This window comes from Suncus etruscus, chromosome 1 (genome assembly GCF_024139225.1).
Source record: "Suncus etruscus isolate mSunEtr1 chromosome 1, mSunEtr1.pri.cur, whole genome shotgun sequence".
Lineage (NCBI taxonomy): Eukaryota > Metazoa > Chordata > Mammalia > Eulipotyphla > Soricidae > Suncus > Suncus etruscus.
Window position 1 is genome coordinate 173,187,765 of NC_064848.1, and position 26,382 is coordinate 173,214,146.

A 26,382-nucleotide genomic window follows, 5' to 3' on the forward strand; every position below is an offset into this window, starting at 1 on the left:
ATTTCTTCTTTGTCAAAGTGTCTGTTCATTTCTTCTCCCCATTTTTTGATGGGGTTAGATGTTTTTTTCTTGTAAAGTTCTGTCAGTGCCTTGTATATTTTGGAGATTAGCCCCTTATCTGATGGGTATTGGGTGAATAGTTTCTCCCACTCAGTGGGTGGCTCTTGTATCCTGGGCACTATTTCCTTTGAGGTGCAGAAGCTTCTCAGCTTAATATATTCCCATCTGTTAATCTCTGCTTTCACTTGCTTGGAGAGTGCAGTTTCCTCCTTGAAGATGCCTGTAATGTCCTGGAGTGTTTTGCCTATGTGCTGTTCTATATATCTTATGGTTTTGGGGCTGATATCGAGGTCTTTAATCCATTTGGATTTTACCTTTGTACATGATGTTAGCTGGGGGTCTAAGTTTAATTTTTTGCAAGTGGCTATCCAATTGTGCCAACACCACTTGTTGAAGAGGCTTTCCCTGCTCCATTTAGGATTTCCTGCTCCTTTATCAAAAATTAGATGGTTGTATCTCTGGGGAACATTTTCTGAGTATTCAAGCCTATTCCACTGATCTGAGGACCTATCCTTATTCCAATACCATGCTGTTTTGATAACTGTTGCTTTGTAGTACAGTTTAAAGTTGGGAAAAGTAATTCCTCCCATATTCTTTTTCCCAATGATTGCTTTAGCTATTCGAGGGTGTTTATTGTTCCAAATGAATTTCAAAAGTGTCTGATCCACTTCTTTGAAGAATGTCATGGGTATCTTTAGAGGGATGGCATTAAATCTGTATAATGCCTTGGGGAGTATTGACATTTTGATGATGTTAATCCTGCCAATCCATGAGCAGGGTATGTGTTTCCATTTCCGTGTGTCCTCTCTTATTTCTTGGAGCAGAGTTTTATAGTTTTCTTTGTATAGGTCCTTCACATATTTAGTCAAGTTGATTCCAAGATATTTGAGTTTGTGTGGTACTATTGTGAATGGGGTTGTTTTCTTAATGTCCATTTCTTCTTTATTACTGTTGGTGTATAGAAAGGCCATTGATTTTTGTGTGTTAATTTTGTAGCCTGCCACCTTGCTATATGAGTCTATTGTTTCTAGAAGCTTTTTGATAGAGTCTTTAGGGTTTTCTAAGTAGAGTATCATGTCATCTGCAAACAGTGAGAGCTTGACTTCTTCCTTTCCTATCTGGATTCCCTTGATATCCTTTTCTTGCTACCAAAAAAGAAAATTACAGACCAATATCACTGATGAATGCAGATGCAAAGATCCTCAACAAAATCCTGGCAAATAGGATTCAATGCCTCATTAAGAAGATCATCCACTACGATCAAGTAGGTTTCATCCCAGGAATGCAAGGCTGGTTTAACATCCGTAAATCTATCAACATAATACACAACATCAATAACAAGAAAAATAAAAACCACATGATCATATCAATAGATGCAGAGAAAGCATTTGATAAGGACCAGTATTTCTTAAGGGTTCCAGGACCAAACAGTCGTATGAACATTGAGTGGAAGTAAAAAATAATCAGATTCAAATACCAAACCCAAAGTCAAGGACAACAGAATCGATACCCAATCCACAGCAAGCTGCACACAGAGCGGAGCAGTTACACTAGCATTCCGGGAGCAAATGAGGGAGATATGGGATGCATGCTGGCTGGGATCAGGAGTGGAGGGAGGACAATGCTGGTGGTGGGAATGGCCCTGATTCATTGTCGCTATGTACCTTAAATATTACTGTGAAAAATTTGTTATTCACTTTGGTTACAATAAAAATTATTTAAAAAATATATTACCAATATTTATAGTAATTATTTTAGATAAAAAGGAAACAAGTTGGGGCCGGGCGGTGGCGCTGGAGGTAAGGTGCCTGCCTTACCTGCGCTAGCCTAGGAGACGGACCGCGGTTCGATCCCCCGGCGTCCCATATGGTCCCCCAAGCCAGGAGCGACTTCTGAGCGCATAGCCAGGAGTAACCCCTGAGCGTTACCGGGTGTGGCCCAAAAACCAAAAAAAAAAAAAAACCAAAAAAAAAAGGAAACAAGTTGAACGCTTATAAAAGTTAATTTTTACATATTTCATTATATGAAGAAACAGATTACTTTAATAAAAATGAAAGTTCTCTTTAGGGAATACTTTTAAACAGGGCAAACTGAAGCAAACTGAAGGTTAAGGCTGAACACTTACCTTAATTTAGTAATATCAGAAAAGATTAAGTAAGCAGTTTATTAATATTTATTATATTCTAATTTATTAGATTTATAAATGTTATTTTTTAATTTATTATATTCTAACTTCTTAGAATATAACAAATTCAAGAATATTTAACATTTGGGAATCACCTAGCATTAAAACTAATATCCAATTTAAAATGATATAAAGCCTATATAAAAAAGCCAGTTTCTCCTACCAGCAAATAGCCTAAATGTTAAGTAAACCAAAGACTGAAAGAATTCATTGAAATGTCAGAAGATAATCTTTTACTTTTACCTGTTCATTCTTAAAAATACAATCTCATACCCCAGGCATAATTTCCAAATAAACAGCTTCAATGTGTAGCAGCTAAAGGCCCATGGCAATTTTGCCATCTTATAACTGACAAAGAGATTAGTCTTTGATCTATTTGGGAGGTCATATCCACATTCACAGTAAATATAAGGCCTAACCACACTATACCTGTTGACTTGTTTAAAGCCAAACTAGATAGATACTGGTCCTCAAACTATGGCTCGCGGGCCACATATTGTATTTGTATCTGTTTTGTTTCTTCATTGTAAAATAAGATATATGCAGTGTGCATAAGAATTCGTTCACAAGTTTTGTTTTTACTATAGTCAGACCCTCCAATGGTCTGAGGGACAGTAAACTGGCCCTCTGTTTAAAAAGTTTGAGGACCCCTACGAGTGTTTTCTCTAAATCTTGACATAAAGTAAACACCATAAATTGAGCCCAAGTACATATGAAAAGATGATCTTTCAGATTTGTTAATAATACTTTTCAAATACATTTTACAAATCTTTACCAATATAGAAAGCAATTTTACACTCTGAAATGCATTTAAAACACTTTCTTTCTCCATTTCCCCAACTTAATGTACGTGCAGGGTTAAAGATGTAGCTCAGGCCGGAGAAAAAGCACAGCCCACCCAGGACCTAAGTGGTTGGTTCGAATTCCAGCGTCCCATAGGGTCCCCCGTGCCTGCCAGGAGCAACTTCTGAGCAGATAGCCAGGAGTAACCCCTGAGCGCCTCGGGGTGTGGCCCAAAAACAAAACAAAACAAAAAAAAGATGTAGCTCAATGGTAGAGAATTTGCCTTGCATAAGTAAGGCTCAGGGTTTAATTCCTGGCATTTCAAAAACAAAAAACAAAAAACCTAGTTGATTAATGTTTATATGTATAATTTTGGAGGAGTATGTGAACAGCAGATAGAAGCAACAGAGGATACAAATTGAAGGTCCAAAATTGTGCTTTGTGTGGCCTTAACTGCAGCTTAAATAATTTTATTTATCAACTTTCAACTAACTGACCTTTTATATTATTTACAGGAAATATAAACTAATCCATTTCCCCTATAGGAGCATGAGGCTGCAACCTTCTGGTTCAGATACTGCCCTGACTTAGAAAATACTTCTTTGATAATTGGAGTTTAAAGGTTACACAATATGAAAAACATTTTAATGTGGTAGTTTCTAGACAAATTAAAATATGTCTGCATCAAAGCTAACCTGAATAAAATTAAAAGAGATGTGAAGAGCAAAGATAGTCAAGAGTGGTACAGAATTTCTATGAAACACCCAGAGAGCCATGCATGCTGAAATTTTAAGTTTTAGATTCCGACTTTACCATTACAACTCACTTGAGATCAAACAGAAAGTTTCTTAAGCCCACCACCGACAGCTTTACTAGAGACATTTTAAGTGTATCTACTAATAGCAATACTCTCTTGCTCGCTCATTCTCTCTATATATATATACACACACATATACACATATATAAAATAAGTGAAAGGATTATGTTGTATATGTCAGCAAGAAAGTTAAGTCACAACTTTGAACTTTAGATTATTTTTCAACTTAGTAAACCTAACAATGTTGCCTTTAAATAGTTCTGTACAAAGGAGCCTTTAATAATTTTCAGAAGTAGCTTCTGAAGAAATAAATGGTGTGATAAATATGAAAGGAACCATAAATGAAATGTACTGAAGCATGTGAAAAGTGATGAAACTGTTTTCAATTTGTATAAATGTATATTATGACTTCAATAATACCTTCCTAAAGGTAATTAACGAGCAGAATATTCTTTTTATCTTATATATAAGCTTTACGACAAAAGTTTTAACCTTAAAATAAAATTAAGTACAAACAACTGGCGAAAATTACTAATAAAAATATTAAAAACTTTGCCTTACAAAAATAAACACATTTGTCTAGCAAACACTCAAGAAAAGTTTTATCTCCAGCCAAAGTATAGAACCTAAAATATAAACATTTATAGCAAACCAAATGTGGAAGACAAAGACTGTGCATTAGAGACATTTGCTGCTCTATATCATCACAGTATAAACATTTTTAATCCTGGTATCACAATATAAATTCCAATGATTAGAATTCTGAACTTAGCATAAGATGTTGTATGTGAAATATTTTAACTAGATAAAAGGAATATCACTGGTTTTTATTTCATCTGGAATATTTTCAAGATTTCTAAAACACCAATTTAACCAACTATAGTATACATATTTTTAGTGGGTAAAAATGTGCTTATGCCAAGAGTTAATAAGTCATGCTCCCTTTTAGATTAAAAAAAAAAAGACACATTAGAAAAGACTTCTTAATTGTTACTTGCATTAGATATTGACTACAATAATCTACCAAGAAATAAGTATCAAGACACAGCAAGAAAAGATAATAAAAATGCCTGGGAATAAAAATAAATTTTGTATTACAGAGTAAAAAGTGTTAATACTTTAAGAAATGCAAGAAAATTTAAGATGTAACGTGTTTATTCAGTAAAGATTTTATTAATAGGTTTTTGGGACTTTAGCAAGTCACAGCACAGCCACTTAACTACCCTGCCAATATTTTCTTAGAGAAGGCAAGGAAAACAAATGACAATGACTACAAAAAAGCAAGGACCGGGGCTGGAGAGATAGCATGGAGGTAAGGCATTTGCCTTGCATGCAGAAGGACGGTGGTTCAAATCCTGGCATCCCATATGGTCCCCTGAGCCTGCCAGGAGCGATTTCTGAGCGTAGAGCCAGGAGTAAGCCCTGAGCACAGCTGGGTGTGACCCAAAAACCAAAAAAAAAAAAAAAAAAGCAAGGACCATATATTAGAGGTAGGTGTGTTAGAGGGTCATTATTATTCATTATCCATATTTTAAAACTCAGTATAGGTTTAGGTAGACATTACATTTTTCTTACTAATATTGTAGGAAGTATTTGGGAAAAGACAGAATTAACAGGTAAAATGTATGCTATCTACAATAATTATCTGTTTTGCTCAAATCAGGATCTTCAACAATTATATCAGGTATTTAGAGTGATAGAACAATGAGCAGGGGGCTTGCTTTGTATATGACTGAAAATGGATTGGATCCTTGACCTCCACATGTAGTTCCCTGAGCCTGCCAGTGATCTGTCTTGCAAGCAGAAGCTTTGAGCACCACTGTATGTTGACCCAAAACAAAACAATCAAAAACAAAAAATAAAAACAAACAGATCACTCTCAACACATTTAACTTTTACTATATAATAGGAACATTATTTTTGGTGACAATATTTAGGAGTGGCTGATTCTTCCATAGAATATCAATGAAAACTTATATTGGCATGACACAGAGACCAGCATTCATTTTTGAAATATAACCTTCTAAATAATTTCTATAATTAATCAGAGAATTATAGTATTAGCATTCTTTAATATCTTTATTTTATATATATAATATATATAGGTTTTTGGGCCACACCCGGTGACGCTCAGGGGTTACTCCTGGCTATGCGCTCAGAAATGGCTCCTGGCTCAAGGGACCATAGGGGATGCTGGGGACTGAACCTAGCTCTGTTCTGGATCATCTCTGCGTAAGGCAAACACCCTACCACTGTGTTATCACTCTGGCCTCGATATAATGTATTTTTATCATTTTTCATCTATGAGCAGTGTTTGAAAGCAGAACTACATTCAAAGTTAGTAGTAAGATCTAAAGAATGAAAGCATAATTGATTCCCTACTAGTCTAAATATTGTTTCATTTATACATCTTAGAATCAATGTAGACAATATTGCCACATGAGCTGTGCCACAAAGATCCAGGGAGGTAGTAATAATCTCTAGCACACGAGGAGTGACTTTCACTTAAAGAAGGGCTTCACAGGAAGATGTTCAATAATATTTTTTATTTCAGAAAAGGGAGCGATGAGTGGATATCTTTGGGAACCTCTGAATACAACTACCTTTGTTAAAGTTTTCTTAAAAATAACAACAAACAAAATTATTATTTTACATAAGCAATATTTAAAAAGAATTCCAGACTGTTTTTGTCTTGTTTTGGTTTTAGATCACATCAGTGATGTTCAGGAATTACTCCTGACAGTGTTCAGGGGACCATATGTATTTATTGCCAAGAATGGAACCTGGGTCAGTCACATGCAAAGCAAGAGACCTACCTCCCTGCCAATTGTACTGTCTCTCTGGACACAAATTTCCATATTCCTAATGGAAGAAAATACTATTCAGAGGCTTTATTATGTGAACTTAGTGGTTCATTCAGCAAGTGACAGAGATCTGAATCTATTCCTATATAATTATGGAAGGAGACAAGCTCTGTCATAGAAAAGGACTACGAATGCTAAAAGATACAATATTCAGTACTACACATGGTCCTAGCAAAGATGAAGGAAGGTGGCAATGGCAGACATAGAGCAGGAATTACACGCTCAGCTCACACAACTACGATCTGCTACATTTAAAAATAAATATATGGGGCCCGGAGAGATAGCACAGCGGCGTTTGCCTTGCAAGCAGCCGATTCAGGACCAAAGGTGGTTGGTTCGAATCCTGGTGTCCCATATGGTTCCCCGTGCCTGCCAGGAGCTATTTCTGAGCAGCCAGCCAGAAGTAACACCTGAGCATCTCTGGGTGTGGTCCAAAAACCAAAAAAAAAAAAAAAAAGAAAAAAAGAAAAAGAAATATATGAGGCTGAGTGAAAGTACAGTGGGTAGGGTGCTTGCCTTGCAAGTAACCAACCTGGTTTTGTTTTGCTTTGTTTTGTTTTGTTTTGTTTTGTTTTGGGCCACACCCAGCGTTGCTCAGTGGTTACTCCTGGCTATCTGCTCAGAAATAGCTCCTGGCAGGAACGGGGGACCAAATGAGATGCTGGGATTTGAACCAACCACCTTTGGTCCTGAGACGGCTGCTTGCAAGGCAAATGCTGCTGTGCTATCTCTCCGGTCCCAACCAACCTGGTTTTGATCCCTGATATCCCATTCAGTCTCCCAAGCTCTGCCAGGACATGTCTACATGTCAGTAGAAATTATGACTTTCCACTTTTACAATATTACTTAGAGAAATCTGATTCAGAACTTAAGGTTTTCTGGGAACACAGAACTATAAAGTCTCATGCTTTATCTTGAAAAGTAATAAAGGCTTCTATATTTCGAAAGGAAAAAAGAAAAAAAAAAGATGTTTCTCATCTTTCAAAACTGTCCTCAAATTAAAAAACAAATGAGGAAGTTTCCATCCTTGATTATACTAAGAATAATCTTATATCAAGCCCAAATATGATTATAAAAAACACATAAATAAGGGTAAAAGTTTAAATATAAGTATACATAGAACTACTGATGAGAAAAGGTCTATCTATTACTCTGTTAGTTTACATAAGCCCAAAGAGGCTGAAAGGATAGCACAAGTGGATAGTGTGCTTGCCTTGCATGTAGCCAACCTGGATTCGATCTGTGGCATGGTATATGATCCCCTGAGCACCACCGGGACAAATTCCGAGTGCAGAACCAGGGTTACCCCCTGAGCATTGCCAGGTGTGCCCCTCCCTCCCAAAAAAAAAAAAAAAACACAACAGAAACAAAACAAACCAAAAAAAGAACACAGAGAAACATAGGAAATGGAGGCAGAGGGAAGTCGGAGGCTACGCAATACAAAGAAGAAACAGTAAGCAAAAACAATGACACAGGAAACTTGGAAGCTAACACAGAAGACAGGTAAAACTCAGATTTACAGGGCTTAAAAAGCAACTTAGTTCTGAGAAGTAATCAACAGGCTCCAGAAAGGGTGTTTTCAGGAGGGGACAAAATAAACTGATGAACTGACAAAAATCTGTATTAAGAGACACTGTTCAGGGGATGGGGGGGGTGGGGGAGGATGAGATTTTATTCAGATTTATGGTTGGATAACAGAATATTTACTTCAATATAATTTTTTAGTTTCCCTGTTTTGAGGCCACACCTGGGTTTGCACTCAGAGATCAGTAGACTCAGGGAACTATATGAAGTGTATGGAATCTAACTCAAATTGGAAGTATCAAGTATTAAACTTATTATTAAACTTAAAAGAAACTAAAATGCCACTCTTAACATTTTGCAGGGGCGAACATACCCAGCACCACCCACTCATGGCAAGATTAGGAGCATGGAGGTAATCAGAGATAGCATCAAGATTTTTAAAATATAAAAATTCTAGTCACATGTCACAGCTTTATGAGATTTTCCATAAAGGAATAAAATATGTATGATGAAAGAATATTTTTTTGTTTTGTTTTTGGGCCATATCTGACTGTGCTCAGGGAACCAAATGTTGCTAGAGATCAAATCCAGCCTCCTCACATTGAAAACATTACATTCTAAGTCCTTTGAGTTATCTTTTAAAGAAGATGTGGGGGGATGGCAGGTGGCATACCAGGTGACACTCAGAGGTTATTTCTAGCTATGCACTCAGAAATTGCTCCTGGCTAGGAGGACCATATAGGATGACGCGGATCGAACCAGATCCCTCCTGGATTTGCGCATACAAGGCAAACGCTCTACTGCTGTGCTATCATTCCGGCCCCTAAGCAAGATATTTTTTTTTATTGTAAGAATTTATTCAAGAGACAAAACTGATTAACATATTGAGGTAAACTGACATAATATAGTAACATAACATAAAATTAATATAATAATACATGTAAGTCAAAGAACATTTCTAAATAAAACACAATTTTTTATCATAATGACTTACATATCTTTCACAGTAGTATATTAGGTACATATTAACATTGAATCAGGGGAATATCCATCAACCCCAGTGTTGTCCTCCCTTCATCCCTGTTCCCAAGCATATATCCCTTTCTTCCTCCTTTATTCCCCAGAATGCTAGTTTAACTAAAAGCATATATGTTAACACTAATGTAAACCATCTTTTTTGCAGTTCCAGATATTTTTACTAGTGGTTTCTTAATGGTTTAGAGTCAAAGGAGCACTGTATAAATAATGTTAGAGTGGCAATTATCATTTGCATGGGCCCACCAAAGTATGGGAGTCTAAGTACAAGGAGACCTTATCCCTCAAGTTTCCTGACATAAGACTATTTCTAGGCTCCAGGCGAAATAGTTTGTCCAATCCTGGTCATTGTCTGTAGTGCCCATACAGTTATATTTTTCACAGTCTCTGTTGTTGGTATCCTGTTTCTGTATTTAAGGTCCTGGAATCTGTATATCCTACACTGAAGTCAGGATGGTGCAGAGCGGCATCTAATTTCAACTCAGAATTAAAGGGCAATGCAGAAAGCCCTGTCCAGTACACAGGTCATTGTTGTTGTTTAAATCTTCTCAGTGTCAAGGGAAGACTCTTTTGAGTAAATCGATGTCAGAGCAGCAGTAGGGTCTTCCCTGGTAGAGAATTGCTTCCAGGTGATGACTTAGACAACTTTGGATGTTTCATAGATGGCTTCCCTGGTTCAGGGGTGACTGGAAAATGCCCAAACCTCTGCGGCCTGTACTAGGTCATCATGTCAATGTTCAGGGTGTAAGGTCCATTGCACCACTAGATTTGTGTGTTCCTATCTCTATTAGATAAGAACTTATTTGTATGTATAGTATTTTCCATTTTAATGTGCCCATGCAAGGAATAATGCCACCTGGCGTTATCAGCGTATAAGGGGGCCGCAGGAACAAGTCCAATAATCCCCGTGACCTGGTTCAAACATAAGCATTAAACTGGGGGACTCTTTCACCGCATTCCTCATTGAACAGTTCACAAAGAGAAAAAAAGAAAAAAAAAAGAGAAAAAAAAGAAAGTGGGGAAAATAAAGACAGTGGGGAAAACTTAAGACAGTGGACACAATTGTCACTGTTTAAGAAAATTTGTGTGTTCCTATCTCTATAAGAACGTGTTTGTATATAATTTCCCATTTTAATGTGCCTATGCAAAGGGAGAACAGTATCACATGGCAAGATTGGTGCCTATGGGGATGCTAGAACAAGTCCAACAATCCAATTGACTTGATTCTTATATAAACATTAAATGGAGGGACACTTCTACAAACTTCCTTATTTAACAAATAACAAAGGGAAGGAAAGATGGAGAGGGACTCTTTCACCAAAATACCTTATTGAACAGTTCACAAAGAAAAAAAAAAGATAAAGAGTGGGGAAAATAAACAATCTAGCTTAAGACAGTGGACTCAATTGTCACCGTTTATAGGAACTAATCAGAAACCTAGTATGGTAGCAACCACAGTTACACAATAAAAGAAGGAAGAGGCCAAGAGGCCGTTGAGAGTAAATAAGTAGGTAGAGTCCTGGCCTGAGTCCATCCTCTCATTTTTATCTTGAAAATATATGGTACCCCCACCCGAAATGGTCTCTTCCCAAACTAAAAGTCTATCTTCCCATTTTATTTTAAATATATATGATATTTTTGAAATGGAGACCAATGAGAAAAAAAATACCAGTGAATGTCACGACGTAATGTCCTGTGCTGCATCGGCCACCATCCACCCCATGTGTCCCCCACTTAGTGTCAGGAGAGAAAGGGGGAAAGCCTACGGACCACGATTGAGTTCACCCTTCTCCCACTCTACTCCCTCTCTCCCCTCCCTCCGTCTCTTCTCCTTTCCCCTCCCTCCCTCTCTTCTCCTTTCCCCTCCCCCTCCCTCTTTTCTCTATCCTTTCCCTCTCTTCCTCTCCCTCTAAATAAATAAATAAATAAAAACCAAGAGGCAGAGCAATAACATAGTGGGCAGAACATTTGCCTTACACACAGCCAACCTGGGTTTGATGCCCTACATCCCATATGGTATCCCGAGCCTGCCAGGAGTAATTTCTAAGCTCAGAGCCAGGAGTAACACCTGAGTGCTGCCAGGTGTGGTCCAAAAACCAAACCAAAACAAATAAACAAATGAAAAGAAAACCAAAAACCTAATAAACACAATGAAAATTCTATATATACAGATTATATCTATGCCACAAATTCGAAATATGGAGACTTGAATTACAAAGTTAAAGGCCTCTGTAGATTTTATTTTTAGAGGAGGGACTGACCAAATGATTTACTTTAGATGTCTATTAAACAGACTTGTTACACTACAATTTAAATAGGTTAAAAGAAAAACACTTTTCTTTTAGTTATACCTATATACTGACATCTAATCATATAAATCATATTTACTTACAGAAAGTTGTCTTCTTAGCTATTACATGATTAAGTATGTCCTTATGAATGACCAGAAGCACCTGGGAAAGGTGGAAGTGAAAAAATACTCTCGCTGGGAAAGTTAGCTTAATGCTTGGCCCTCAGAGTGGCCCATTATCAACATTTCATAGTGGGTTTCTTTATTTCAGGTCCCTGAAGTATGTGCAATAAATTATGACTTGAACTAAACAAGTCACACTTGGCTCCAAAATGAAATTTTCCTACCTTCAACTTTCTAATCCCTAAGGTGAAAAGAGGAAATCCTGGTCACAGCCAAAGAAGTCATATTTTTGGCTCTAATATACATTTCCCTGCTTTTCTAAAAGCCAAACACTACAGTTGAGACAAAAGTCTTAAGTTAGTATTTAAATTTTTACTTTCATAATCCATGTCAGAAATTTAAAGAAAAATTAGCATTATAAAAATCAATGTCATTGCCCTCTTTTTAACACTCAAATCACTTCTCTAACACATATATCAATCATATCTTTTTAAAATATTAATCAGAAAAGCAGGAAAACAACATATAGAACTAGATGGTTTCATTTTCCATAAGACAGAATGTTTAAAGTTTTCATTTTATATATAAATTTTATTTATTCCAGGTGATAGAATGAGTATGATGTAAAAGAAAATTTTAAGGGGCTGTAGAGGTGGCACAGTGGTAGGGTGTTTGCCTTGCATGTGTCTGACCTAGAACGGACCACGATTTGATCCTCCAGTGTCTCTTATGGTCCCCCAACCTAGGAGCATTTTCTGAGTGCATAGGCAGGAGTAACCCCTGAGCATCACTGGGTATGGCCCAAAAAACAAACAAACAAACAAACAAACAAACAAAAACAAAACAGAAAATTTTAAGGTCCTAAACTATGGTCTAGTAACTTAAACCAATTTTAGTTTTGAAGTTTTTTCTAGTAATTTTAGTTTTTAATAGTCCTCGATGTAAGTAACTTCTTTTTCTTTTTTTGGGAGGGATTTTGGGAGGGATCTCGCACTCAGGGATTACTCCTGGCTCTATGCTCAGAAATCACTCCTGGCTTGAAGGGCCATATTGGAATCAGGGACTCGAACCAACATCTGTCCTGGGTCAGCTGCATGCAGGGCAAACACACTACTGCTGTGCTACCACTCCAGCTAAGAAGTAATTTTTTTTATCATCTCACTTAGAAATAATTTTATTGTTTTATTGTTTTTTATGAATGTCATTAGGGTTAACAATTAATTTTATCAACAGGAGGACCACTACTGAGGAATGTCAGATTAGGTCAACAGGTATCTTTTTTGATACCAGAGAGATAGAACAGTGGGGTAAGGCACTTGCCTTGCATGTGGACGAGGGTTCAATCACAGAGATGCATATAATCCCCCAAGCAAGCACTGCCAGGAGTATTCCCTTAGTAGAGAGCCAGCAGTCAGTCCTGAATTCTACCATATGTGGTCCAGACACACACTCACATACATACACAAGCAAGTATATATATTTTTTGTATAACAGAATGAGATTTTGCTTTGTAATAACTAATCTGAGGGGAAAAATTAAGAACTTAAGATTGATATAATAACAAAACCCAGAACACAGTTGAGCAGTTAAGACAATGACTATAGAAGGCAAATGTAAATTTTCTTTATGAGTAACAATTTATTGGATTTTAAAAAATTTTCAAAGTATAATAATAATAAAAACATCCATGTTCTCAGTTTCCTTGAAAGTCATTTTTAGCTAAAGTATAATAGAAAATGCTAATTCCTTTGACTACCAACCTCCAATATCATTTTCTCTTTTCCTCATATGAAAGTACTATTATGAGCTTGATATGAATCAGGCCTTGTTACTTTGAAGTGCTGTATTTAGTAAACCTATTGTTAAACATAAAGCTGTCTTTTTCTTGGGGAAAGGCCACACTCAGCAGTGCTCAGGGATTACTCCTGGCTCTGCACTCGGGAATTACTACTGGTGATGCTCAGAGGATCATATGGGATGCCAGGTATGAATGTAAGTCTGTTGCATACAAGGCAAATGCCCTACTCACTGTACTATCACTCCAGTTCCAAAGCTCATATATTTAAATATCACCAGGTCTCATATATATATATATATATTTTTTTTTTTTTTTTTGGATTTTTTTGGGTCACACCCGGCAGCGCTCAGGGGTTTTTCCTGGCTCCAGGCTCAGAAATTGCTCCTGGCAGGCACGGGGGACCATATGGGGCGCCGGGATTCGAACCAATGACCTCCTGCATGAAAGGCAAACGCCTTACCTCCATGCTATCTCTCCGGCCCCCATGGTCTCATATATTTAAATCCAAAAAAAGATTCACAATACGAGCAAAAATTTAAGAAGACCTAGTATAGGGAGGAAACAATTCTATTTTAAATATAAATATAAAATTTTTATTTTGGATATATAATACAGCAGTACACACATCATATAGAGTCAAAGTAAAAATAGTAATATATCAAATGAGAAAGTACTACTACCCAAAGTGAAACAGTCAGCAGCAGCACTTAACTGCAATGGAAAGCAGCACTAATACTGCTGGTAGGAAATCGAACAGTATTTTTTTGGGGGGATTGGGTTTTTGGGTTTTTGGTTCACACCCAGCAGCGCTCACGGGTTACCCTGGCTCTATGCTCAGAAATCGCTCCTGGCAGGCTCAGGGGACCATATGAAATGCCAGGATTCGAACCACTGTCCTTCTGCATGCAAGGCAAATGCCTTGCCTCCATGCTATCTCTCCGGCCCCCCAACAGTATTTTTAAGTAGACATCAACTATTTCATCAGTAGCAGAAGTGAGAATGAGCATTTGCTATTTAGAATAGGACTTCTAAGCATGTTCACACAATTATGGGTCCAGAAACCAGTATTCATTAGTGGCACTGGTGATTTGAGGGAGTAGAAGTCACCAAAGGTACTTGTGGATTTTCAGGAATCTTGAAGAGGTCCAGAGTTTAAAAAAGAGAGACTATTCAGAGAATGATACATATTTCTGTAAATCTTATATCATTCATAATGTCTAGTGCTAACAATAAAGAAGACAATCATCTAGTGAAGGAATTCCTACTCTGATATGAGATCCTAACAGGTTGTATCATGAGAGAAGAGATAGAAATTACAAATATCCAATGGAGAAAGTTCAGTGGCCACAAATTTTCAAGTATTAATTAGTCTTCAATTGCTAGAAAATTCAAATGTGTCTAGAAAATAAATAAAAATCCTCCCTAATGTAACATAATATTATTTTAGGCTTTACATTATTTCAGTAAATATTTTCTTCAAGTATAATGTTTAGCACACTACCAGTGTTCATAAAGCAACACTCCTACTTCTGGCCACATCAGAATAACTGGCTTTTTGAAACTATCACTCCACTATTAAGTAACTGTAAAACTGAAAAATATAGATTTAAAAAGCTACTTGTGAAGATTAAAAACCTAACAACATATAATGTCATAGTCAATGACATAACCATAATCACTGAAACTTAACCAAAATCATAACTGAAATCATAACAACCAAAATCACAGAAACTTCATTCAATGAGCACTATGACTGTTCCTTGTTCCTAAGTTCCCTTCCTTGTCCTAATTTCTTTTCTTTTTTTGTACTAATTTCTTTTTTTGTTTGTTTTTTTGGTTTTTGGGCCACAACCAGTGGTGCTCAGGGGTTACTCCTGGCTGTCTGCTCAGAAATAGCTCCTGGCAGGCACGGGGGACCATATGGGACACCGGGATTCGAACCAACCACCTTTGATCCTGGATTGGCTGCTTGCAAGGCAAACGCTGCTGTGCTATCTCTCCGGGCCCTGTCCTAATTTCTTAACAAGGGCACAGTACACTATCCTTGCAATGTTTGAAGATCCTGATAAAATGATGTGGAAGATATTACAAAGTGGAATAAAGCAATGTAGAGAAAATGGAAACATGAAAATCCCTGAAATAGAGAAGTGTGTATTTCTAGCAAATACTCAGATAATACTGTTACTGACCCCAGACCACACTTGAAAATTATTTGTTGAGCAAAAGACCTACTTAAGTTAAAAACTATGAAAAAAAAAAAAAGAATTAATCAGCCTCATAATTTGAGGGGGGGGAAATGGATGATACCAAGACCAGACAATCATATGTTCATTTGGTGGAAACAAAAACATGAATATCAAATCCAAAGTCAATGACAACAGAATCAATATCCAATGTACAACAAGCTGTACGAGGGGGGAACAGTTGTACTAGCATTAAGGAGGGAGATATGGGATGCATGCTGGGAATAGGGTTGGAGGGAGGACAACACTGGTGATGGGAATTCCCCTCATTCATTGTCACTATTTGCCTCAAATATTACTGTGAAAGAATTGTAATTCACTTTGACCACAATAAAAATTACAAAAACAAAAAATAAAACTAAACGAGGGAGCCGAAGAGATAACATGGAGGTAGGTCATTTGCCTTGCATGCAGAAGGACGGTGGTTCAAAATCCTGACATCCTATATAGCTCCCCAAGCCTGCCAGGAGCGATTTCTGAGCGTAGAGCCAGGAGTAACCCCTGAGCACTGCTGTGTGTGACCCAAAAATCAAACAACAACAACAACAACAAAAACCCTAAACAAATATCTATTTAAATCTTTCTCACTCTTAGTTAACAAATAATTAAAATAAAAATATCTAAAGATACAAGAAAAACATATACTTAAGAAAAACTTTATATGATGAATAAAATGTCTAGGCTTTGATGGCCTACCTGTAAATCTTTCACATTTGGGAAAGGAATTCCTATCGTTATGACAGCACGGGCATTGTCATCTGAGAAATCCAGACCCTCGCTCACTTTACCACGACAAACTGCTATCAAGAGGGCTCCATCTTAAGAAAGAGAAAAATAGGGATTTTTAAAAGCACATTCAAAATTCTCAAAAATTGCTTACTCTTGTCATTTGGAAAATCTGATTAAGTAATGATAGCAAATTTGAAAAAAAAATCAAAATAAAATTAATTTTTACAGTTTAAAAAGCTATAATTTTATAGCTTTCATAAGATAGTTTTAAAAGCCCATTACTTTTATATATAGAAAATAAAATTCTATTTACATGTAACATCGTAATAAACCAATTTACAAATTGTATATATCCTTTTATTGCTATCCAGCAGTAAAATCACATCAAAGAATTAACTTAAATATAAACTAAGCAGCTGTGAATTAACTGTTTTATCATTAAAATTTGTTCATTATTTATTTAAATTTCTTTTCATTATTGGAGCTGGCGAGATATTATAGTAGGTAGTTGCTTGCCTTGCATATAGCTAACCCGGGTTTGAACCCAAGCATACCATATGGCCCCCTGAACATTTCCAGGAGTGATTCCTGAGTGCAAACCAGGAGTGAACCCTGACCATCATTAGGTGTGACCCAAAAACTTAAAAAAATTTATTGCGACTATTACCTTAAAAACTAGATGTAAAATGTGGGGGCCGGGCGGTGGCGCTAGAGGTAAGGTGCCTGCCTTGCCTGCGCTAGCCTAGGACGGACCGTGGTTCGATCCCCCGGTGTCCCATATGGTCCCCCAAGCCAGGAGCGACTTCTGAGCACATAGCCAGGAGTAACCCCTGAGCGTCACCGGGTGTGGCCCAAAAACAAAAACAAAAAAAAAAAAAACTAGATGTAAAATGTTCAAGATGACCTAAATGAATTTATTTATATCCTATTTAAACTATCAAAGACTTAAAAACATATGAAACACTATAATATTATACAAAACATTGACAAGTATATTGTAGCACCTTTATGATGATACAATGACCATAAATTACTGAGTCCTTCCTATAAACACATTGTATAGATATTCTCAAACTTTGAAATTGAGTCATTGGTTATGCTTTACAAATCAAATTTATTTTATGTAGCGAATATTAAGGACAAAGTACTTATTTGAACTAATGTAGGATTCATTTGACTAATAAGGAGAATATTTTTGTTCATTTGACCTACGTTCATCCACAATATAAGAAGACTGAAACTGCATGCTGTTTTTTAAAGTTAAATTGTTATTCAAAAAAGAATAACTGAATGTAATAATTACCTTATTTAAATCATTCTCTTTTCATAAGATTATAAAATATTTTTCCTGTACGTATAATGAATTTACAAAGAGACCACAAAAAACTCTATCAGTAACAACTTCTTACATTACAGTAAAAAGGAATTTGACCATCAAATAATATCCAGTTACCTTTCCCTCCTTTATACTTGATTGCATCATAGTATACCTGCAGTAATTCATCAAAATCTGTTTTCTCTCCTCCTTGTGGTTCAACAATGACTGTCTTCACCAATTCCAGATTATGCCATAAACCAGTGTAGAACCAACGGTCTTTTAATTTTTCTAATAACTGAAAATGGAAAATTAAAAAATATTAATTTTGTGTGAACAGCTCAAAAGACTTACCTTGGTTTGTTTCAAGTCAATATGATTATAGGAGTCAGAGAGACAGTACAGAGATTAAAATGTCTGCCTTGCATGCCAATTGATTCCCAGGCACCTCATGACTCCAAAGCACCGCTGGAAGCAACCTCTGAACACAGAGCTAGGAACAGACTCTGAACACTGCCAGGGATGGCCCCCCCCCAAAAAAACGAATAAATAATAAAGCCAATAGTGTGATGATGTCATAGTGAAACTCCAGTTGAAATGACAAGATCACTGATAAAGATAATAATATTTAGAATTATTTATTTGATCTTGGGTATACAATGATATATTATTTTCTATCATTTGAAAAGATAACATTTCATCTTTGATTGCTTAATCATGAGAAAACAATAACTTTTTGTTGTTGTGTTTTGGTCAAACCTGATGGTATTCGGGGCTTACTCCTGGCTCTGTACTGAAGAATCACTCTTGGCTAGATTCACAGGGACCATATGTGATGCTTGAGATAGAACCCGAATCTGCTGCATGCCAGGCAAGCACACTGATCACTATACTATCTCTTTGGCCCTGAAAAAATAATAAAAATATGTTTTGAACTTGCCCTCAAATAAAATTCCTCAAGTTTAAGAAATAATAGGAAAAAACTGGTTCAATGCCCCAAATTTCTCTCCAAAGAAATTCAGTAAATATTTTCCCCATTATATAGAAATAATATATCAAATATATAATTTAGAAAACAACTAAAATTGGACTTTGTTGGGGCTGGCGAGGTGGCGCTAGATGTAAGGTGTCTATCTTGCAGGCGCTAGCCAAGGAAGGACCACGGTTCGATCCCCCGGCATCCCATATGGTCCACCCAAGCCAGGGGCAACTTCTGAGTGCTTAGCCAGGAGTAACCCCTGAGAATCAAAAGGGTGTGGCCCAAAAAACCAAAGGAAAAAAAAAAGACTAAGAATATTTAATGTGATTATTTGAAAATGTGTTACATTAGATAAAGAAAAAAATTTTTCTTTTGTCTTTCAGGCCACAACTGGCGGTGCTCAGGGGTTACTCTTGGCTCTTCACCCAGGAATCACTCCTGGCAGGCTCAGGAGACCATATGGGATGCTGGAGATCAAACCTGGGTCAGTCATATGCAAGCACCCTACACACTGTACTATTATTGCTCTAGCCCAAAGAAAGTATTTTTTCCACTGATATTTGGACTATAAGAGTTTTAGAAATGTAAAGACAATGGCAACAGTCACAGATTTATAAATGAGTAATGAGTATTATAGTTTTATGTTAAATAGGAAACTTTTGGACAGTTCACTAGAAATTAAAAAAATGGTAACTGGTTGCTGGGAAAATTTTTAGCACCCCTGCTCCCCATTCCTCAGGGAGGAGATGAAATTGGTTCTGAGTAAATTGCCAATAATCAAACTTTCATCAAATACATCTCCATAATTTTTATGAAGTCCCCATTTTAAAAAAGTAGAGTTTAGAGAGCTACTTAATTTGTAAATGCATTCATATGCCAGAAAGTAATATATTCAAGTTTGATGGAAACTGAATCTCCTGTGCTTGATTCTTCTAAAACTTACCTTAAATTTTACAACTGGCTGCTCCTCTGTGTCCCTTGAGACAGTGGTTTTGAATCTTTCTATACCTACATAATAGTGGTTGAAAACCAATGCCCTATAATATCCTTTATAATAAATACAAAAGCAAAAATATATTCTCTGTATTCTATGAAATGCTCTAGCAAATTAATGAGATATGAGAAGGGAACTTAAAGTATCTCCAATGTATAGCAGTCAGGTAACAAAACTGGATCTGAGATTAGTAGTCATGTAGGACAGACCCTTAAACTGTAAGATCTGATATTATTTCTAGATTTGAGCTGAGTTAAGCTAGGAAAACATCCAAAAGTTGCTAACATATAGAAACCCATTCATATATTATCCAAAATGTTTTGTAAAAAAGTATTGTCACATGACTTACTTTTTTTTATTTATTGAGTCTCCCTAGTAGTTTAAGAGGGCCTATCAGTGTTTTTTTTTGGTTTGTTTGTTTTGGCTATTCTAGCTGACAATTCAGTGAAAGGGCCAAGGATATGATGTTGCTTGAGCCATATAGTCCACGAATACCTGAGTCAGTCTCGTGATATTGGGGGCTTCCAGGCTCAAGGACCTCCACTGGAACCTGGTGATGGTCCAGGAACCATGGGCTATTGCTATATGTACTGAATTGTATGTCTGTATTGAAATGTCTTTTTACCTGACCCATTCATGTAAGTTATTAAGGATCCATACTCATGAGGTTAATTTCCCATGCAAAAATCAGCACAATCCAAGGACAAGAGCAATAGTACAGTGAGTAGGGCTTTGGATACAGCCAACCTGGATTCAATCCCTGATGTCACATAAAGTCCCCTGAGCTCCGCAGAAGTGACTTCTGAGTGCAGAGACAGGAGTGACCCCTGACCATTGCTGGATGTGGCCCAAAGAACAAACAAACAAAAAGAAGTCAGCACAATTCTTTTTTAAAACTAAGTTTAGGCTGAGAGTGATAGTACAGGAGGTAAGGTATTTACCTGGCTTGCAGAGAACCTCAATTTAATCAGAGAGCTGCATATGGTTCCCCCAAGCATTAAGACAGAGCCAAGAAAAATCCTCAAGCACATCAGGGTGTATATCACCCCCTTGCCAAATTTAAATGAAAAAAAAATAGTAAGTTTAAAACCATCAATGGCTTCCTATTGCTTTTAAAAAACCCATATTCTTACTTTGGCATGATTTTGCTCCAGCTCCTTCGATTATTTCTTTCATCAGACCTATACTGGGCTACAACCACAGCAGTCTCTTGAGAGGCACCTTCCTACCTCAAGATTCCTTTATCTAAACATCCCCTCAAAAGAGTTTGCCTCTCCACTCCATTTGGGCCTTTATTTAATATCACCTTCTTTGCTAGGTCTTCCAGAGATACCAGATAGAACACTTTCTCCCAATTTCTGGTTGCCACTTCTCTGCTCAATTTTTCTATTGCAGCACTTAGATTTAGTCCTGGTAAAGAAGTACAGGCTAAATATGTAGGAATTGAGTGACTATGAGAAGATCTTTCCATAAAATACAATTTACTTATTTTAATCTTTTTAGTGAATGTTTCATTAAGTTTTGCTTGTTTGGGGGCCACACCTCACAGTGCTCAGGCTTTACTCCTGGTGGTGCCCAGGGGACCAATCGTATGGGATACCAGAGATGGAATCCAGGGTAGCCACATACAAGACAAACACCCTATTCTCAGTACTATTGCTCTGGGCCCTAGGGGAGGCTTTTTAAGTATCTTAAAAATCTTTCCTTAGTGTGCAAACAGCTGACCTAGGACGAACCGGTGGTTCAAATCTCAGCACCCCATATGGTCCCCCAAGCCTGCCAGGAGCAACTTCTGAGTGCAGAGCCAAGAGTAACCCCTAAGCGATGTCGAGTGTGACCCAAAAACCAAAAACCAAACCAAAACAAAAAAAATCTTTCCTTAATGATTAAATAAAAAAAAAAAAAAAGGCATGAAAATGTGCTAGAGCAAAAATGGACTATTGGACTATTTCGATGAAAATTATCAAAAGCAAATTTCAGGGCCCGGAGAGATAGCACAGCGGCGTTTGCCTTGCAAGCAGCCGATCCAGGACCAAAGGTGGTTGGTTCGAATCCCGGTGTCCCATATGGTCCCCCGTGCCTGCCAGGAGCTATTTCTGAGCAGACAGCCAGGAGTAACCCCTGAGCACCGCTGGGTGTGGCCCAAAAACCAAAAAAAAAAAAAAAAAAAAAAGCAAATTTCAAATTTTAGATAACAGAATACTTAGGTATATGTCTTTCCCATTCTCACTGCAGGTGACCTCACTGTATATCTTATATCCCCATGTCAGAGAAATCATACAATTGAACCACACATATAACTCACATTTTATGCTATCTTAAACATCCCAATTACACAACTAAAAATAAAATTACTTAGAACTATACTCACACTGAGCCATCTCTTAAGTTTTAATAAACACAACTGGAAAATGTGAGATATCAGTTATAAAACAGTTTTATAAGTTTCTAAGGAACAAATACTATCATATGTAGAGACTAGTCCATGACAGTGAGAAAGATGATTTGGTTTGTTATTACTAATTAAGTCACATCTCTTGGATATAGTAGCTGTTCTAAGTTATTTTTCAGTCTCAGAAATTAAAGAACAATTGATATGTTTTTATGCCTTATCTGGACACTGTCATTTTACTTTTTCAAACTTCTTAAAACTGGTATCTCACTGGAGAAGCAATAAGTTTGAATGCAAACTAGTGAAGAAATTCTGCATTTGCTCAATGTCTACAGCTTTTACATAGTTCCAGATGTTCAGTACATTAATAATGCTCTAACTCAAAGCCTCTTTTTGAAACTTTAGAAAGTGAAAATTGCATTAAAACCTCTTTGCCCTCATTAATGGTATTGTTACAATCCTAGTCCTCTGGAAAATGTTTTTTGGCATGTGTTTAACTTTATAATATTGCCATTTACTCACTTTAATAGCCAGTACTTGAGTCTTAATGCTTTTAATAGGCTTGCATAAATAGACTACCATCTTTCATGAATCTTATTCACATAATTTATTTCATAGTAAAACTTGTCTTATGTTTCTATCTGAAGATTCTTTACTCTTCATTTCATGAGGTATTAATATTTAAGAAATGCTTCTTTCATTTGACTGATATGTACTTATAAGTGGCATATGTTAATGATAAAATGTCATAGCTTTTAAACAGTAATAAAAATGAATAATTAAGTATCAATGTGTTTTATAACCTTAAAGTTACAGTAAAATGAAAATATCCTTAATTCTTTAATATTTCACATTCAAATGTGAAATACAAAAAAATAAAATGCTAATTTCTATTGAAACAACTACTCACAATTCTAATAACAATATTTTTCTAGCAACATATTCCAAATAGTATTCCAAATAGTTTACTCTGCTGATATCTGACTAAGCATCTTTAATTAAGGAGGCTGAGTCAAAATATTTCTGGGTCAAAATTTTAGCAAATATAGATGCAAATCAGCCAGAACAACTAAAAGAAAATAAGACAGAAATTCTGTCCTGAGGTAGAAATATTAGCACTTGTAATAAAGGGAAATGTAAGGCCCAACAGTGTCTGAAAAGGAGTATTCCCTCTAATGAGCATGTTGAAAGATTGAGGACTTAGAAACCTAGGCAAAGAATCCTAAATATCAGGGCTGGGAAGACAATTCAACAATTAAGGAACTAGCCTTGCCCTTGCTCACAACCAACCAGGGTTTGATCCCTGGCTACAATATGGTCCTCCAATCCCCACTAGAAACAATTTCAGAGCACAGATCCAGGAGTAAACCCTAAGGTCCACTGGGTGTGGCTCAAAAACAAACAAAACTCAAAATGAATGCCAAATGTGTTTGTCTTTTCTTTAACGTGAAAATATATAGTAAATTAATCATAAGTTCAAATTACCATATTTTTCATATCATAAGACTCACTTTTTTTCCTCCAAAAGTGTGTCTTATGGAGCAAATGCCACCTAGAGCTGAAGCCTGAGTGCAAGGGAGGAGAGCATCTAAAAACTATGTGCATCATATGGTCAGGTGTGTCTTATATAGCAAAAAATATGGTCATTAAAATAAGGGTGCTGGAGAGAGTACAGCAGGAAGGGCAAAACCCTGTCAGGAGTGACTCCTAAGCACAGAGGTAAGACTAAGTCTTAAGTACCACTGCGTGTGATTCTCCCAAAAGATATTAAAATAAGGAAGAACCCATGAGATAGAGGTTAAGAGAACTACCTTGCATGTAGTCAACCCTAGCCGAATTGTAGCAGTGCATAGTTCTCCAACTTCCACAAAGAGTGACCAAGTAAAGAACCAGGACAGTAGGGCCGGAGAGATAGCATGGAGGTAAGGCGTTTACCTTTCATGCAGAAGGTCATTGGTTCGAATCCCGGCGTCCCATATGGTCCCCCGTGCCTGCCAGGAGCAATTTCTGAGCACGAAGCCAGGAAAAAACCCTGAGCACTGCCGGGTGTGACCCAAAAACCAAAAAAAAAAAAAAAAAAAAAAAAAAGAACCAGGACAGTAGAGAACAGTCTCTGTGCACTGCTAGATGTAGTCCAAATCCCATCACCAAAAGTTAAATCTCTAATTTATAGAAGATTCAACCAACTAAATAAGAAAAAAGTCTTAAATAAAATTACATGGTTTAAATGTAAAATAATACCATTTAAATATGAGAAAATATAACAAAATAAAAGTTGCAAGCAATTCCCAACATAAAAATACATTTAAATACCCATAAAAATTACAACTTAAGACTAAACAGAAACATTTTAATTTTATTCCTTTACTGATATTCATTAGTAAATGCAAAATGTTTCCTTAGAAAAAAATGTATGCACTTTACTTAAAAGGTGTAAAAGAAAATCCATCTTCAATGTACAAATTAAAAATTTCAAGTTACTACGTTAGCACTCGTCTCTTTTCAAAATAATTTAATTTAATAGAAACTTTTCTGTCCATAAAAAGGCTTTAGAAAGTCTTCTATCCATAAAAATGGAGTCTCAGTTTCAAAGTAATGACACTTCTAATCAAATAACAATAGAAAGTCAAAATCAAATTTATCTTAGTGGAGGGGCAGTATTCTTCATGAAACGACTACAATTTCTAGTAATTTTTCTCTGAAAGAAATGTGCGGGAAAACCGAGAAAGTACTTTCGCACTTTTATCTTTACAAAAACTCTCCTGGTTATAAGAAAAGGAAATTAGTATCATTTTTCTCACTAAAGAATTTTGATTAAATCTAGACATTCTAATTATCTAGATATACAGAAGAAAAATCTACTGAAATGTGTGGTTTGAAAATTTTAGACTTATATGTTTCATTTATTGTTGTTTCTATTAGTGGTTTCAGGATTCGCACGTAGCAGTGCTTAAGTACCAGCCACTCCAGATGATACTTGGAGTTTTCCCTTGTGCTTGGAAGTCACCAGAGCTACTCCGGGTAGTGCTTTGGAGTTCATGGAGTGCCAGGGATTGAGCCCATAGATTCACATGCTACATATGAATTCACTATGTTTCTTTTTTTTTTTTTTTTTTTTTTTTTTAATTTTTTTTTTATTTAAACACCTTGATTACATACATGATTGTGTTTGGGTTTCAGTCATAAAAGGAACACCACCCATCACCAGTGCAACATTCCCATCACCCAAGTCCCAAATCACCCTCCTCCCCACCCAACCCCCGCCTGTACCCTAAACAGGCTCTACATTTCCCTCATACATTCTCAATATTAGGACAGTTCAAAATGTAGTTATTTCTCTAACTAAACTCATCACTCTTTGTGGTGAGCTTCCTGAGGTGAGCTGGAACTTCCAGCTCTTTTCTCTTTTGTGTCTGAAAATTATTATTACAAGGGTGTCTTTCATTTTTCTTAAAACCCATAGATGAGTGAGACCATTCTGCGTTTTTCTCTCTCTCTCTGACTTATTTCACTCAGCATAATAGATTCCATGTACATCCATGTATAGGAAAATTTCATGACTTCATCTCTCCTGACAGCTGCATAATATTCCATTGTGTATATGTACCACAGTTTCTTTAGCCATTCATCTGTTGAAGGGCATCTTGGTTGTTTCCAGAGTCTTGCTATGGTAAATAGAGCTGCAATGAATATAGGTGTAAGGAAGGGGTTTTTGTATTGTATTTTTGTGTTCCTAGGGTATATTCCTAGGAGTGGTATAGCTGGATCACTATGTTTCTTTAATGAAATTCTGCAACCTCTAGTTTGATCTTTGTATTAAATTCTTTCATGCAAGATATGCTGAACTCCCTGATTAAAATTATTTCCTAAACACTGTAGAAAGAATTAAATATGGGGCCAGAGAGATAGATAGTGCAGCTGGTAGAGAGCTTACATGTGGTCAACCTGGGTTCAATCCCTGCAAACATTAATCCCTCAAGTCCTGCCAGGAATGATTCCTGAGTACAGAGCAAGGAGTAAACCCTGCGCACCACTAGCTATAGCACAAGGAAAAAAAAAATGAAATCTTAAGACTGGAGAGAATACATAGCATGTAGGCACCTGCCTTGTATATGACCAACCCATTCAATTTCCGGCACCCTCTATGATCCTAAGTCTTACCAAGAATGGTCATCAAGAGGATTCCTGAATACAGAGCCAGGAGTGAGCCTTAAGCACTGTAGGGAAGGGTAGTTTTAATTTACTTAGGTA

General features: G+C 36.6%; 1 protein-coding gene across 1 annotated transcript in view; it reads right to left on the reverse strand.

Moving 5' to 3' along the window:
* BRIP1 (BRCA1 interacting helicase 1) overlaps nucleotides 1-26,382 on the reverse strand; it is a 146,321-nt gene that overhangs the window by 32,477 nt on the left and 87,462 nt on the right. Inside the window, 2 exon segments of the mRNA XM_049764629.1 lie at nucleotides 16,419-16,540; nucleotides 17,905-18,064. Of these exon segments, the coding sequence (XP_049620586.1) occupies nucleotides 16,419-16,540; nucleotides 17,905-18,064 (282 nt within the window).